This window comes from Tenrec ecaudatus, chromosome 4 (assembly GCF_050624435.1).
Source record: "Tenrec ecaudatus isolate mTenEca1 chromosome 4, mTenEca1.hap1, whole genome shotgun sequence".
In the NCBI taxonomy this organism is placed as follows: Eukaryota; Metazoa; Chordata; class Mammalia; order Afrosoricida; family Tenrecidae; genus Tenrec; species Tenrec ecaudatus.
In genome coordinates, this window is record NC_134533.1 from 197,754,537 (window position 1) to 197,771,923 (window position 17,387).

The window sequence follows — 17,387 nt, forward strand, 5'->3', positions numbered from 1 at the left end:
TATCGTGGTGGGTGTGCAGTAGAACACGAGGAGAGACCGACTGTGTTGGTGTTTTGAGGAAGCTTCTGCTAGAGTGGCAATGCAAATCGACAGACTTTTCTTTCCTTGTAGAAACCTCCACATGATTTCAGCCTTTCTAGGCAGTTGTCCTGTAGGAGCCCTGATGGCTGAGCAGTTATGTGTTGGGCTGTGATGCCCAAGGTCAACAGCTCGAAACCACCAGCCTCTCCATGGGAGAAAGGCAGGGCTTTCTACTCCCCGTAATGAGTTACAGACTTATGTAGGAGAGGAATCCTCTCAAGTTAAAAGGACTCTTCTTGAGATGTATGAGAGGGGAAGTGTAAGCGAGAGCCTACATGTTTACAGACACCCTTTGAGTTACTGTAGGCGACCAATCAGAATCCACAGCATTCCATCCGGGAGGAGACTTCTGGGAACTTTCTCACTACCTGTCTTATTTCTTTCTCCCTACCTTCTGGTCACAAGGATGGGTCGTTTCCTGTGGTGTGTGGGCTAACAGGTTTTCAAAATTGTTATCACTAATTCTGACCCTACAATGATCAGATGTTAGGGTACCTGGAAGAGATAGTCATTTCTTTATTTTTCTGGTTGGAAAGATCTACTATGCTGTTGTGACTCATTACTAACTAGACTTGCTAAACAATCACCGCAGGGAGTCAAGTGAGATGTACGAAGACTTAAATGTGCACCACTTCTTAGAAGCAAGGATGAGAAAACTTAGTTTCACATACTTTGGACAGGTTGTCAGGAGAGACAGGTCCCTGGAAAATGATGTCATGCTTGGCCAAGTAGAGGGGCAATGCAAAAGAGGAAGGCCCTGGGCAAGGGGATGGACACAGCGGCTGCAGCAATGAGCTCCACCATGACAGCAAGTGTGTGGATGGCACAGGGCTGGCCAGTGTTTCGTTGAGTGGTATGTAGGACCAGGATGAGTTGTAACCAACTGGATGGATGGCACCTAACACATTGATTCCACCTCAGCATCTTCTTGAACACACCCCTGAGCTCCTTTCCCTCCATCTGGAAGGACTAAATGAAGACAGAGCAATGTGACTGATGTCAATTACCTTTTACAGGGAATTCCTTGGTGGGAAAGGTCAATATGTTTTTAAAAACCCACTGCTGTCGACTTGATTCCAACTAAACCTAGAACTGCCCCAGAGGAGTTCCAATGCGGTGATCTGGACAGATACAAACCTCCTGGCCTTCTCCAGCAGAGCTGCTGGTGGGTTTGAACCAGTGTCCTTTCAGTTAACAGCTAACTGCTTAACACCACCAGGGTTCCTTCACATTTATTATCTGGTAAAAATACATATTGCAGGACTATCATCTTAACGTGTTTTCTCTACATATACACACACTCACATAGGCACACACCTCTACCCATGTACATGCCAGCAGACATGCACCTCTCTGCTAAAATAACCAAAAGCTTTCAGGGTCAGTGGGACACAGTGATTAAAAACTCAAGCCATGGAGTATGATAGATTTAGGTTCAAATCCAGCCCCCGGCTTCCGGTGGTAAACAAGTCACTTAACCTCGCTGTACCGTTTTCTCCTTCAGTTAAACACTATCTAAAACAGACAGGTGGGTTCATGTGAGCGTGAGGTTCATGCAGTGTTGTTGTTCGGTGCCATCAGATTGGTTCCTGTCTATACAGAACCTTCTGAGGAAAGTGTGGAGGGCTTGGGGTATTTGTTAATTATGACCGAGGGTTGTAGCCTTCTGTGTGGGTAACAACTCCATGCAAAGAACACCCAAATCCTCACAACTGGACCAGTGGGGAACATCATGCGAAATGGTAAAGCGATGGAAGTTGTCAAGGATTCGTCTTGCTTGGATCCCCAAAGAATGCCAATGGAAGCAGCAGTCAAGAGATCACATGATGTGTTGCACTGGGTAAATCTACTGCACAGGACCTCTTTAGGGCGTGGAAAAGCAGAGATGCTACGTTGAGCAGTATGGCACACCTGGCTCAAGCCACAGTCTTTTCAATGACCTCCGATGTAGGTGATAGTTACAGACCTAATAAGGAAGGTGGAGGAAGAGTCGGTGCATTTCAATGGTGGTGCTGGCAAAGAACATTGAAAGTGCCATGGGCTGCCTAAAGAACCATGCAGTTTCTCTTGGAAGAGGTACAGCCAGAATGCTATGCAGACAGAAGGAAGGATGGCAAGACTTCATCTCATGTTAACAGGATAGACTAATCCTAGAAAGATGACATCATGTTTGAATAAGTAGAAGGGCAGGAAAAGAGAGAAAGAGTCTCGAAGGAATGGATGGACACCGTGGTTACAACAACGGGCTTCACCATCGGAACGGTTGTGAGTGTGGCCCAGGAGCAGGATGTGTGTTTTTCCTGTTGTAGACAGGGCTGCTATGGGTCAGAAGAGACTCAATGGCTCTTAACAACCACAACTTATCGAACAGCATGAAACACTGCTCATCCTGCGCCCTCCCCACAGTGGTGGTAATTTTGAGCCTGTCATCCCCTCTCCTTGAGGAACTTCCACTTTTTTTGCTGTCCTTCTACTTCACCAGCTGAAATACTGCCCTCTCAATCAAGGCTTCGCCAACTCTACAGAGCACACAAAAGATGTACAGGCCACTCTGATAATAACGCCGGCATTTTTTGCAAGTGGGGCAATCAGGAAGCAGAAAAGCTCCGCGTTTATTTCCGAGGGTCCAGAATATCACCACAGCACCACGAGGAAGGTTCCTGACAAAAGCAGTCTGACTCAGTTGGTCTTGAGTGAGGCTTGAGATGGTAAGTTCCTAGGTGATGCATATACCATGAGGGTCCACGGGCTAACCCTCGAGTAGTAGCAAGGCACACAGTAAAACCTCAGAACTGAATGCCCAGATGGCTACAGATTGGTCTTGCAAGCCAAGTCAGAGAAGAAAGTATGGAGTAAACTCAGTTTCTCTTGGAACATGAAAGAGAGTGGTATGCTGTTGTCTTACGAGCCTATGTATGAGGAGGTGCTGGGCTGATTTCTACTCTTCTATTCCCAGAACCAGCCAGGAACCATCTGACCCCCCAGGAGAGATGGTAAATGCAGTTGTTTTGGATTCGCTTACCTGTCATAGTCTTGGCAAATCTCTCCCACAGCCACCAAGGCCTTCAGGTACTCATTGGGTTGATAAGGGTGGATGTAGTGCAGGGAGCAGCTGTTCCTGGGGTCCCCGTTTGAGGCGGTGAAATCTATAGCTACCTGGAGGAGGAAAACAGGACAATAGGTGGATTCTAAGGGAATGCATCGCCTTGGCATTGTGATCAGACACAGTCTCAGATGGGGGGGTGGGAGTGGGGATAGTATGTCACATACCCTGCCCAGGAGGAAACTTAGAGAAGAAATTAATTTGCCTAAGTAAGTAAATAAATAAAATGAATTATTCTTTTGGGTAAAACCACTTCTGTAGGCCCCACCCTCCCCACCACCTCCTTCCCACCATACGTTCGCCCCTCCTTATCTGCACAGCAAAATTTAAGGTTGATGTCTAGATCCGAAATCTGAGTCACCATGAACTCCTTGAGCAAGCGTAGTAGTAGGCTAGCCATCTATCCCCACCGCCCAACTTTTTTCTGTGTTCTCTGGGTAGATTAGCGTTGCCTTGAGGCATAGGTAAGATCCCTTAACAGTGAATTTTGTGGTGCAGATTTATAAAGTAAGCTATTGCTATATTTGACAGGCGGTCAGTTGCTGAGAGATGTTGATTTAGCTCTAAACAATGTTCTAGAAGAAGTTGTTTCTTGCAAGGCATTCAAGCTTATTGGTCCCCATTCGCATCAGAACTCCTACAGGTGGCTAAGACTATGACTGACCACACCTGCTGATGACCTTGGGAGTGGGAACCAGAGAAGTGAAACTTCTATCTTCTCAGTTGGTGTTTCCATGGGCTTTGGAAGTAATTGCAACTCACAGCAACCCCAGGTGACAGTAACGGGCACGTGGGTTTCTGGCTGTGACTCTATGGAACCAGGTCATCAAACCTTTTGCCTGCAGAGCAGCTCGGTGGGTTTGACCAACAGACCTTTCGCTTTGCAACCAAGTGATTATCTGTCTGTGCCACCAGGCTTCTTGTTTTTCAACTTTTTACATCCCCCTCCCCTCCACCTCACTTCCAACCTGATACCTTTCTAAGTAAAAAGCTGGCTTAGGAAGCAGGTAACAGTGATTACAGTGCTTAAGACAAGAAAGTGTTCAAATGAAGAGCCTTTCTTCTGATTTCCAGCATAACCATGATTGCTCTAAATCAAGGAAGGGTTCAATCCAGCATATGGTTTGCCACAAAGGCTACGTTCAAGGGTCTATGCTCAAATGCGGAGTCACAGAGTAAGAAGAAAATGCATGGGTGCATCTTTGCCTTCCTCTGGGTTCACAGAATCCAGTCACCAACGGACTCCTGATAGAAAAGCTCCCTTTCCCTCAACACAAGAACACTTTGTTCTAACAACCTGGAAATCTGGGATGCTCACTTTCCCAACACGATCACTGAACTCAAAATGGGTGCATAAGCAAATGTGGTGAAGTAAGCTGATGGTGCCTGGCTATTAAAAGATATTGGGGTCTTAAAGGCTTGAAGCTAAACAAGCGGCCATTTAGCAACGAAGCAACAAAGCCCACATGGAAGAAGTACACCAGCCTGTGTGATTATGAGGTGTTGATGGGATAAGTTATTAGGCATCAGAAGACTCAAAACAAACATATCGATGCAAATGATGGGGGTTGCAGGGGAAACCCAAAGTGCATCTGTAGATAATTGGACAGTCCCTCACAGAAGGGTCACAAGGAAAGAATGGAACAGCCAGTTCTTTAATGCTTCCTCCTCCTCACTATCATGACCCCAGTTCTACCTTACAAATTCAGCTAGACCAGAGCACATACACTGGTACAGGTAAGGGCTCTCACACATGGAATTCAGGACAGATAAACCTTTCAGGAACAGCAATGGGAGTAGCAATACCATGAGGGTAGGAAGAAGGTGGGGAGAAATGGGGGGTAAATGAGGAACCAACTACAATGATACATAATTCCCTCCTCCCCATCCCCAGGGGGATGAACGACAGTAACGTGGACAAAGGGAGATAGTAGGTGGTGTATGATATGAAAACAATAATAATTTATCATTTATCAGGAGTCCACGAGAGAGGGAGGGTGGGGGAGGGAGGAAACAAAAGAAGAGCTGATACCAAGGGCTCAAACAGAAAGAATTTTGAAAATGATGAAGGCAACATATGTACAAAGGTACTTGATACAATTGATGTGTGGATTGTTATGAGTTGTTAAGAGCCTCCAGCAAAATGATTTATCCATAATTATAATAAAAAGAAAATAACTTATTATTTTATTTATAAATAAATAAAGTTTTCACGGGAACGAACAAACAGACACAGAAAGAATAGCTCCCTGTGAGCTTGTGGTTAGCAAATGCTACTTGTGCTGTATTTGACCCAGATGCAGCATAAGGGATTACTGGAATGCCCCACTGGTTTTATTAAGTTGGGATGTGAGTTCTTGGAAGACCGAGACAGGGCAAGATGCATTTTGTTTGTTTTTCTTTAGGTTCAGCCTATTCAAGTAAGACTGATAAAAAACAAACAAACAAACAAACCCAAAACCCATAACCTTGAAATCAAATCAAAGTGACCAGAGGGAAAAATAATAGACTCATAAACAGTAACTCCTTTATAGTTTTTTCCCCCCTCAAACAAGATTATTTTCCCATCACTGGTTCTCCCCCCGCCCACCTTTCTTTTCCCAGAGGACTACGGGTGAAAACAGGAGTCCTGATGGGATACTCGCGTAAGCATTGGGCTACTAACAGGAAAGTGGGCAGTTGGAACCCACCACACACTACTTGGCAGAAATATGAAGCTGAAAGATTTACAGCTTTGCAAACCCCAAGGAGCATTTCTACTCTGTTCTCTTGGGTGGCTATGCGTCAGAAATGACTGGATGACACTGAAAACTCACTGCCACCGAGCCAGTGCTGAATCACTGTGACCCTATTGGACAGAGTCCCATGCTGCTGTGGTCTTCTGAAACTACAACTCGTTATGGGAGTTGAAAGCCTCATCTCTCTCCCAGACAACACTGAGATGGTTTAGATAGGATTCAAACTTTGCCTTTAGAACATATGGATGGTTTAAGGAAAGGGGTGCCAACCGATAGAATGCCAACATGAAGTGTGCACGAAGGAAAAGCCACGGGACGAATGATGGCCCCGTTCCTCCCTCGTCCTTAGAGGCCCTTAGTCCAGATAAGGAAAGAAGAGTGACTTTCATTAAAACCTTTCTCTGAAAACAACAACAACAACACAAATTAAAAAAACAAACAACCTTTCTCTGTGCCAGGCACTGTGTGGCTTGCTCTGCAGACATCGTTACTTAATTGTCATAAAATCTCCGAGAGATGCTCTCATTTTCTTTTATCGATAAAGATGAAGGTCACAGGTGATAGAGGTGGAGTTGGCTTTGAAACCCAGTCTGTAAAGCTCCCAAGACTATATTTCTCCACGCCGTCCAATGGGACACTATCTCATGACTTCTCAGATTCCCATAAGAGATGGGGGGATTCGGCCTGAAAGCAGGAGAATCAGCTAAGAGGCTCCTCCAGGAATTTAGGACACAAAGTAGACTTAAATGAATTTACCTCAACAGCTCTTTGTACCCAAAGCAATTATAAAATAAAGGAGAAGTCAGCTGAAATATATATATAAGTGGGACCTCCCTTTCTCTCTGTGTGTGTGTGCTCACGCACATGCATGGGCAAGTGAGATGCAAATCGTGGGAAGATAATGCTCCTGAGAATGACTAGAAGTGACCCTAAAGAACCAGGAAACTCTAGCATCTTTGGGGACTGGCTGCAGTCGGAAGGGGCAAGTGCAGCCACTGCAAAATTATGATGTTGCTGTTAGCTGCCCTCAAGTCAGTTCCAACTCCTACCGGCTGCAGGCAATCTGTCAGTCCTGCACCATCACAGTTGTTACTGTGCCTGCGGGCATTGTCCCAGCCACCACGTCAGTCCATCTCAGAGAGGGTCTTCCTCTTTTCGCTGTCCTCTACTTTACCAATCACGGTGTCCCTTTCCACGGGCTGGCCTCTCCTGAGATCCCCAAAGTATGTAAGACAACGCCTTGCCATCGTTGCCTCTAAGGAGCACTCTGGCTGTACTTCTTCCAAGACGGATTTGTTTGTTCTTTTGGAAGTTCACGGTACGTTCAATAGCATGCATCAGCACTGTAATGTAAGTACATTGATTGTTCCTTTTCCAATGTCCAACTTTCCCATGCAGATGAAAAACGATATGAAAAGTGATAACAAGGACAAAGATAAAGGTCTTCTTAATCAAGAATAAGGATAAAAATCTTTTGGCAGGAGGAGCTCTTCTGACCAGAAGGAGATCTGAAAACCCTGGGATCCCACCATCAGGCCACGTCCCAGACAAAGGTCCCTGTACAAGCACAGCATCTGGGCAAGCTTCCCCAGGAAGAACATGCAAAAGGCACTTGAGATTCAGCACCGGAAGAGCTCATACAGCTGGGAACCTCTGCATGTACTAAGGGCAACCTCCAGAGCCTTTCCATCCCGATGGGATCCATCTAAGACAGTGGTTCTCAATCCATGGGTCATGACCCGTTTTTTTTCCCGAGGGGGGGGGGGCGTCAAATGAACGTTGTACAGAGGTTGCCAGATTCACAACAGTAGCAAAATCACCACGATGAAGTAGCAGCAAAAATAATGTTATGGTTGGGTGGGTCACCACAACATGAGGATTATATGAAACGGTGGCAGCATTAGGAAGATTGAGAACCACTGGTCTAAGGCATAAGGACACCTTGCACGATGTACATAGTGTTTAAAAGATACAAATAGTATTTGCATGGCCAGGGGGAAAGCCGCTGCTTTCTTTTCTACTCAAGAATCCCTCTACAATTCTAGGCAGCGCGAGAGTGTTGGCAGGGAGATAGGCTTGATTCTGTCCTTGCAGATCTAAAAAGTGTAACTGATTGGCAGATGTGGATACATCTTTAAAATTAATCACGAGCACCCCGTGGCTCACGTCTCTTCTGTTTATGATGCTCTTCACAAGGAGCCCCATGCCCCTCACAACGGAAGGCATCTGACCTGTGCAGTTGATCAGGCCCCTAGATGTCATCAGCAGAGATGATGGCAAAGCCCTTACGACTAGATTTGATGACTGAGTCACTGTGCAGACGGCCCCAGGGTACAACCTGTGCCCAGAACCTGACAACGATTCCCGAAGGGTCAAGAGTGTTCCCTGGTAACAGACACATGCTTATGTCTTGATGCAGAAGCAGAGAGTAGGTCGGGTAATGGAAAGACTGGAGGAAGTAAGAGAGAACAAAGCTTCACGAAATCAAATGGTCTCCCTTCACCTTCCAGGCACCAAGTAGCAGCCTCTCCTTGGCATTCCAGATGAATCGGGGATAGTAGCTGGTAGTGTACTCACAAAGGATTGATGAGCAAACAAACATTTTGGCAACAATGTATCTTAAAAAACAAACAAACCTCAAACACCAGAATAAAACAGAGAGCCCAGGGGCTCAGGATTTGGACGGGGCAGGCGGAGCCTACAGGGCATCAGCCTCAGGGAGCATTCCGCGTAGCTGTTTCTACATGCTCTTGAGAGTGAATGCTTCCTGAACTACTACACCCCAGACACCCCCCTTTCTCCACCTGTCGTGTCATTTCTATCAACTCCTCCTGCTGATGCTTGGAAGGAGCATCCTGTTCCTCATAACAAATGAGGCTGAGATGAAGGTGCAAAGGGGACTGGTCCGGAAGACATTAAGGACAGAAAATGAATCAGAGTGGAGGGCCAAGCGAGGGTGCTGTTGAGTGTCTGAGAAGAAGTCAGGATTCACTGGCAATGGAGGGAAGAATTCCATTTGGAAGGCTGAGCAGCCATCTGAAGGTCACAGGGCGGAGGTGGCTACTGAGCTGCCCGCTCGTGCTGGTGCTGCATCAACACAAAGTTATACCCGGTGGGCATTTTGCTTCTATCCCTGCAGTCCTCTGGGCTTCTCTCCGGGCCCACAGGAAGGACCCCGTGATTGTCTGTGACAATCATGGTGACGACAGCCACTCAGCTGACTCCCACCTAGCTCTGGGGGATGGCGTGAGCTTCAAAATTAACCGACGGCTAAAAGGACATAAACCCATGGCCCTTACCATCTCCCTGAAGTTTCCTTTGCTTAGAATGGAAATATTTCATCAAGTGGAAGCAGTGGGCAGTCTTAAGTATGGGGCAGCTAAGTTTTGCTCTTCCTTCCCCTCTTTTCGGGCAAGTGGTGGTTTTTAAAGTCTCCGGATGAAGCCGGAGATAAAATGCCTATCTTCGGGAGGTGGCCTTCTACCAAGAATTCTCGGTGCTCTTTAGAGGAAGCATTAGTGGCGAGAACAGAGTGAAAGGTTAGGTTTATTTTAAAAAGCAACGGGGAGGCAGTGAAAGATGGGATTAAGTTGAGAAATAAAAGCAAGAAAATGACCGAAAAATGCCACTCTGTGGAGGAGGCTGCAGAAGCGGGTCGAGTGGTCACATTTTCATTTTCTGCTAGGAAGCTTTTAGGGAAGCCTGTGGTGCTGGTACCCGCTCCAATCTTCCCAGCGGGAGGCTGGCAAACTGGCACCCCTGGCTCTCCCCTGCTGCCCAGGGTGTGTGTGTGTGTGTGGGGGGGGGGAGTGTTCATCGTTAAGTTGAACCATGAAGCAGTTTTGGCAAAACTTGTCAACTGAAAATGCAAAGTTCTCCCTCTGTGCCCACCGAGGTCCCATGGGATCTGGAAATGCTTTGGGGGGGGGGGCGGTGCAGAGGGAAGGTGAGAAATGAGCACCTTTCTTCAGACATTTAGAAGAAGCAAAGAAGCTCAGGAAGGCCCTGGAAACCACCTCCCATCCAGAGGGCTGCAATCCAGCGCCTCCTTCAGCTCTGACACCGGCCAGCTCGGTCCTCTCCTCTGGAACATGCTCCTGGACTGACTACAGCTTGCCTTCATCCTCCTGAAGATCACGCGGGCCTGCAGACGCAGCTCCTGGAGCGATTGCTTCCAGTCCGATGAGGAAGCAGGTGGGTGACCTCATGTTGTCCATCCCAGTGGGCGGCAGCACCTGCACACGGGCATGCTGCCAGGGGAAGGGCTGGGTGAATGCCCCACCACATAGCAGTGTGTGGGCAGGGTGCTGCCCTGCTCTGCGAAGCAGGAGCCTCTGCTTTCCATAGCAGGGAGGCAAAGCCACCGAGCAGGTGGGAGACAGCAAATGAAGAGAAGAGCTCCATCAGCCCAGGTCCTGATCCTGCAGGGAGTCCTTGACTTCCGACCCCGACCCCTCCAGGGTCCAACGGGCCAGTTGGGAGCCTCCTGGAGAAGCTTCTGCAAACTGATTTCTGGCTACTGGCTGAATCTCTCTTATCATCCATCTAGGGTACATCAACTGCTGAGCCCGCGTTGTGGGTTTTGTACACAGTTGAAACTAGGCAATGAGCCTGTAAGGCAGAGCCCTGGTGCCTGAACAGGGGCGTGTCCGATCTGCTAATGGAAAGGTTAGCGGCTCCCAGGAACTCTGGGAGCAAGACCTGGCACTTTGCTGCGGGAGAAAGACCTGGCACTGTGCTTCCGTGAAGATGCCCTAGCAGAAAACCCCCTGCGGCACTTCTGTTGCATGGGGTCAGCGGCTCCTGACAACTCTGACACTGTTGAGCAGGGGCCATTTCATAACTGCTAGATTGACTTGTTCTTTATTTCCACAAGCTCCCCAGGGGGCAGCGAGTAGGAACTTGGAGCCCATAAGAAAGACCCCTGAGGTCATCCAATTCATTTCCTGGAAATGGCAAAGCCTTTGTTCCTGAACCCATTGTACCCTTTCCCTTGAAATTGACTTGGCAGGGCTCACCCTGATCTTCCCAGATCCCTAGCTCCGTTTAACAGTAGTTAACCCAGGACATAAAAGAAAAGATTTAGAACACAAGCCAGAAGACAGCATGGGCGTAAGATGCCCTCAATGCGGTAGGACTAGACGGGGTTTGGATGGGAAATCTTATTAGGCTTGAAAGCCACATTCAGATGGTATTATGCTACATTATATACACTGTAGACGGTAAAGTCAGAGAGAAGCGAGAGCAATATCATTTTTAAGAAAAAATAGCTATCTGAATATAATAAGAAAAATCATGATCACTTGGATACCACAAGCCTGGTGAGTCATAGTGTTTTAAAATTTTCCTTTCTAGTTCTCTTTTTTAAAACAATTAAATCATTTTATTGGGGGGGCTCATACAGCTCTTATCACAATCCACACATACATCCATTGTGTCAAGCACTTTTGTACATTTGTTTCCCTCATCATTCTCAAAACATTTTCTTTCTACTTGAACCCTTGGTATCAGCTCCTCATTTTTTCTGCTTCCTCCCCCGTCCCATGAACCCTTGATAATTTATTATTTTGTCATTTCTTACACTGTCCAACATCTCCCTTCACCCACTTTTCTGTTGTCCATCCCCCAGGGAGGAGGTTATATGTAGATCCTTGTAATTGGTTCACCCTTTCTACCCTCCTCACTCCCGGTATTGCCACTCTCACCACTGGTCCTGAGGGTTTCATCTGTCCTGGATTCCCTGTGTTTCCAGTTTCCATCTGTACCAGTGTACATCCTCCAGTCCAGCCGGGTTTGTAAGGTAGAATTGGGATCATGATAGTGGGGGGAGGGAGGAGAGTGCAGAGTGGGTACCTAGGGCCCTTCTGTGGGCAATTGGACATCCTTTCTACTTCTTGTCTGTCTGTCTCTCTTTCATGTTCAACACAGTTGTAATCATACGCTCCTTCTGCTTTTGTAGGATTTTCTTTCATTTAAAATTATGGCACAAACACGTCCCCCTTTATTACCCAGTGTTATCTGTGATCATTAGATAGACTTTCTCAGTCCACAACAAGGAGATGCTGTGATTTTTGTAGCCATTATCTTATCACCAGACATGTAGATTGTTTGTAGCGTGTCTCTGTGCTAATCGGTGCTAGGTGGGAAAGCAGTACCTCTCAAAGGGGAACTTTCCCTCTTCCACGCTTTCCTTCCCAATGCCTTATGGCGTCTGTCTCTTCCCTGATCCCCAGCACTTGGATTGGGTACATGGAATTCTAGTATCTGGTTTTATTTTTAGTGCTGTGCCATTTGCCAAACATATTGGACCAGTTCCTTCTCCCCGTCGTCTCTGCTTCGCCTCCTCCGAGACTGCGGCAAATGCTGCTCTAGCACAGCAACGACTTCAGGGTTCCCATGCGGCACAAAGAGGATCTAGGGGCGGCCTTGACCTCCTAGATCATGTGCAAGATGGAGCGTGTGCATTTCCGAACAAGAACATAAATATCATGCATTAGATTCTCACCATCCAGGCAACCAACACACGATAAAAATCATCGCCCAGGGCTCTTTCTAGCACCACTTGTCTCTCTCCTGCTGTGTTTTCTGCTCGGCTCCTGGTCAGATTCTAGCCCCAGACCTCTCTTATTTAACCCTCCAACTGCTGTACTCCTTCTCTTGTCTTCCCTCCATCGCCAACTTTCCTGAATGAATTTTTTCCCCCCGTGTTCACGGCTTTACTTCTGTTTACGTCCTCATCATTGGTCTCTGATCGCCTTCAGCTGAACTTGCTCTTTCAAGCAGGAGAGGCATGTGCGCATCAGAGAAGCTGTCCATTGGCTTTTCTCTTCTCCATCCTCTGACTTCTCTAGTGTATGGGATTATGGCTCTCGGTCTTGTAACCTTTTCCTGTTTGGGTGTTACTGCCTCACCTGGACCACCTTCTCCCTCTCTGGGATCTCTTTTCTTACGCCTTTGTCACTCTTTTCCCTGATGGCAAATAGAGGTCTTTTATTATTTTCTGTCATCAGAATTTTTGCCTTTGGGCACACACACACACACACACACACACACACGCACGCACGCGTGCGACCCTCAAAGTCATCATCCGGATCCTCAGTTGTGTAGCTCCTCCTGGGGTCCCTGTTTCTAAGAAGAGGACCACCACATATTCCGAGTCCTCCTGGACTCCTGGCTCTCCTTGTGTTCAGGTCACGGCTCATTGGTTCTCTTTCCACAGCTTCATTCTACTGGGTCTGGGTTAGGCTCTTCTTGCTGCCACCAGGCAGTCTTGTGGCTGTTTTCTGTGGGTGTGACCTCTTCGTGCGTCTTCTCTCCATCTGCCTCAATCACCACCATGCCCGTCTTTCACACTCTCAGGGGGACTTCCAAAGCACAACCTGATTGCTCTCATGGCCCACTCAAGATGCTCCTGGTCTTCCCTGCAGCCACCCAGTGACTTAAAAATTCCCTAGTCTGGGTTTCAAAGCTTTCCATGTTTTGATACCAAACCATTTCCCACAAACTCAAAATAGGCCTGTTGATTGATTCGAACCAGAGTAAGGCACCAATAGTTAGCATCAGCTTCACACACACACACACACACACACACACACACACACACACACACACACCAAACCCTCCCCCCACACCACAAAACCCCCAAACAAAAACAAACCCATAAAAACCATCCAATTGCTGTCCAGTCATTTCCAGCTCGCCATTATCCTACAGGGCAGAGTCCCTGTGTCCCATAGGGCTTTCAAGGCCGTCCGCCTTTGCAGATGCAGACTGCTATGTCTTCCTCCGCAGAGCAGCGGGTGGGTTTGACCTGTAGAACTTTCAGTAAGCAGCCGGATGTTTCATGGCCACACCATCGGAGATAGAGATGTATCAATATTTAAGTTGAGAGGGATGCTTTTCCAAAGACCTAATATCATATTTCCTCTTTCAATTTCCCCCCTCTGAACCTAACCTTCTTTAAAGGTTCAGGGTTGAGCTCTTCAACACCCACTGTCCATCATCCTAGCACTTGAAGAGAATGACGGCTGGTAGTTGGTCCTCAAGGCTAGAGCAGAAGCCCCCAGAATCCATGGATGATGCAGAGACGGTCTCCTCACTCTCTGTTATAAAGCAATCGCCAGTCAAGGGTGATGATTCAGGAGAGATTTTTGAAGGGAACACTGAAAAAGGGGTCAGGGGAAATGACAAGGGAGGGAGGGAAGGAACAGTTGCCAGGACTCTGTAAGAGGACTTCTGAGGCAGAGTCTTCCGGCAGGAGCCCTGGGTTTTTGCACAATGTCTGAAGCCACGGTCTCACCACCGCCTCCTCCCATTCTCTGATCTCAACTTGGCACCTCCCATTGGCCAAACCCAAACTCAGCTGTGTCTCCTGAGAGGGTGGTCTCCCGGGCACAGAGGGGGGAGGATGAGGGGTGCAGAGTAGATGGGGAGGAGCTTGTAGAAAAAAAGTCCAGCATGTTGTCACCTCTGGTCTGGAAGGCCATTCGTTTTCCTCAAGGACATCGGAAATGCATCTTGGCTAAAGCTGCTGGGCTTGCTTTTGAGCCAGGGACCCTGTTAGGTGCCAGAGAAGCCCTTACTTCCAGAGGCCTCAGAGGTGCAGAGACCGCGACAAAATACCTTGTTATTCTTGCCCCTTGCTCATCCCCGTGTGAGGAAGGACCCTGTTCCCTTCACTTCCCCCCGCCACCCTTTTCCCTTTGGGTTGCCAGGTGGCTCTAATAAAACTCCTGGGCAGAACTTAAACATTTAAAGACCAAATTAAACACACACAGCTTAGAATTTACACTAGACTTCACCGATGGAGAGCTACGAAATAGTGAGAAAGCTGATGTGACTCGGGCGTGGGGTGGGGTGAAGGTGAGGGGTGACATGGAAACAACAGGCATTCGCCTTCAAGATAGAGGTCTGAATAGAATATCTAGTAACCATTCCCCAAGGCTGCAGTCTGAACCCCTGTAGGAGGAAGGGCTTGGTTGGTGTTCTGCCCCGTCTCCTCTGCACCTAGTGCTCCATAGCCTGCCCGATCTTGACCCTTAAGAAACACAGCTTTTCCCTAGCTCCACCCACCACAGGCCCATTAGTGGGGAGTTGAGAAGCCGTGACTGGGGTGGGGGTGGTGAGAGTTGCCCCAGCTGGCTGGGTTAGTAAAAGAGAGAGGGGGGGGGGGCAGAGGGGAGCGGTCAGGAAAGTCACACAGATAGCTGAGTAAAGATGCAGAGTTGGGATCCTCTGGGGTCAAAGCTCTGGATGGCATTGGGGGCAACGTTTTGTCACCCCGCTCCAAGGGGAAAGAAAGCATCTGAAGGTTGAATAAAGACTTGTTCAAGAGCACAGGATCTATAGAGTCTAAAATGGACCCAAATCAATACAGCTCTCCCTTGAAAACCTATAAATAGTTTCCCAACATCATTCCTTCTCCTACAATCTTGGGACACTGCTCTGAAGCTCTCCTCAATGACATTGCTAGCCCCCCACTGCCCTTTGCACACATCCCGAACAGTGATGAGCACACAGGCCAGTGAGAGTCAGGTGTGTGTTTTGCAGGGAGCATGCTTTCTACCTCTGTGTGTGCCAGGATGCAGGATGGACGGTGGGATGGGATGGGTTATCATTCAGCTTCAAAGAAATGGCGAAACTCTACATCCTCTAAATCTTAGTGGAAAAAGAGCAATGTTCTGAGTTTAGGTAGGATGTAGGTAGAACCCTGTGAGATTACAGCATAGGCTACACCTCTAGCTGGAGAGGCTGGCCTATTAAACAAACCCTTAGTTCTTGCCCTTGGGAACACTGCTTTTAGATCTAGAAGCATTACCATCTCTGGACCAAGGGAGACATTGGTCCTGCCTCCTCTCTTGAGACAGAGAACTGGTGGGACAGTGGTTTATGTAGGCTGGCTGAAAGGTTGGTGGTTTGGACCCACTGATCTCCTTCAATAAATACTTAGAGCCTTGGAAACCCAATGGAACATATGCTCTATCCTATAGGCGTTGGGATTGACGTCAAGGCAATGGAATTGATTTGGTTTGATCTCACCGTCTTAGGATCAAACCCGGACAAGACTGAAATCTTTCCTTTGTATTTTCCTTCCATGACTGAGCCCATGGAGGAAGCTGGACAGGGCCGGGGCTCATGCAGACACTTCTGCAAGATGAGAAACAGCTGCTACACACATTGCTTACACACGTGCCTCTTTCTCATAGGGTTGGACAGATTTATCTCCTGCCATCTGGGAAGCCTCTTTCTGGAGGTCGCATCCGCCCAAACTGAGGGCTATTTTGAATAGGGGAGGCAGTGAAAGAAAGGTGTGCCAGGGACAGTGGGTACAAAGTCTCTGACACAGGCACGTGGCGTGCTCAGACACTTGAAAAGAATTCAGTACCCCCAAACAAACTCGGTGTCATTAACTTATAGCAACCCTACAGGACAGAGCAGAACTGACCCTGTGGGTTTCTGAGACTGAAAGTCCTTCCAGAAGTAGAAAGCTTCATCTTTCTCTCTCAAAGGAGCTGGCGGTTTCGAACTGCTCACTTTAAGGTTTGCTGCGTAACACATAACCAGGGCTCCAACCCATCCCAATATACATGAGAAACCAAATGCACTGTCACTGATCAGATCCCTGCCCATAGAACCCCCATCGGATTGACCACTGCTCTCTAGGGAGTCTGAGGCGGTGAATCTTTATCTCCTTTTGAGCAATGGGTGGACTTGAACTACCGACCTGTGCTTAGCAGTTTGATATTTAACCCACTACATCACCAAGGCTTCTTCAAGTGCACATTAAACTCACTGCCATTGAGTAAATCATGACTCATAGTGACTCTTTATAGGATTTCTGAGGCTGAAAATCTTTACAGGAACAGATAGTCTCCTTGTTCTCCTGTGGGGTGGCTGGTAGATTTGAACCACAGACCATGTGGTTCATATGTCAATACTTACCTGACTGCACCAGTGGGGCTCCTTAGGAGATAGTAAATCTCTTTGGTTTGCCTAGTACAGCACAGAATCTTGAAATTAACCCATGGAGTCTAGACACCAATTCTATCTCTCAACTTCAATTTTAAGCTGGTTCTTTAATCCTTAAAATTCACCTTTCATGGCCGGATGGACCATTTGGATGTTTCTCCTTGGCCAAGACTTTGACGTTGTGTTCTGGCCATATGAACACAGCCTAGGAGCATCTGCCTTGGCTGAGAGGGACTTACTAGCAGCTTCACTTCCATCCCATTCTTGTGACCAGCGGGTGGGAGCTAGTAATCTACGTCCAGCTCCACACCTTATGTAGCTACTGAAGCGAGAGGACACTTTCATTAGGCGTGTCCCTCAAGTCACCTAAAGGTGTGCAGCATGAATCTCCCACGATATCATTGAGAACCGTATTCGTAAGAGAAAACAAGTGTCTAGGTGCGTTTTTAATAGAATCATGATCCGATCCAAGGATACATGGGTCCTGCCTCCTCTCT

At 47.6% G+C, this 17,387-nt stretch overlaps 1 protein-coding gene across 1 annotated transcript in view; it reads right to left on the reverse strand.

Moving 5' to 3' along the window:
* The window catches only part of CPNE4 (copine 4), a 392,000-nt gene that overhangs the window by 35,895 nt on the left and 338,718 nt on the right, over positions 1-17,387 (reverse strand). Inside the window, exon 10 of the mRNA XM_075548957.1 lies at positions 3,104-3,237. Coding sequence (XP_075405072.1) covers positions 3,104-3,237 — 134 coding nt within the window. The remainder of the gene's footprint in view (positions 1-3,103; positions 3,238-17,387) is intronic.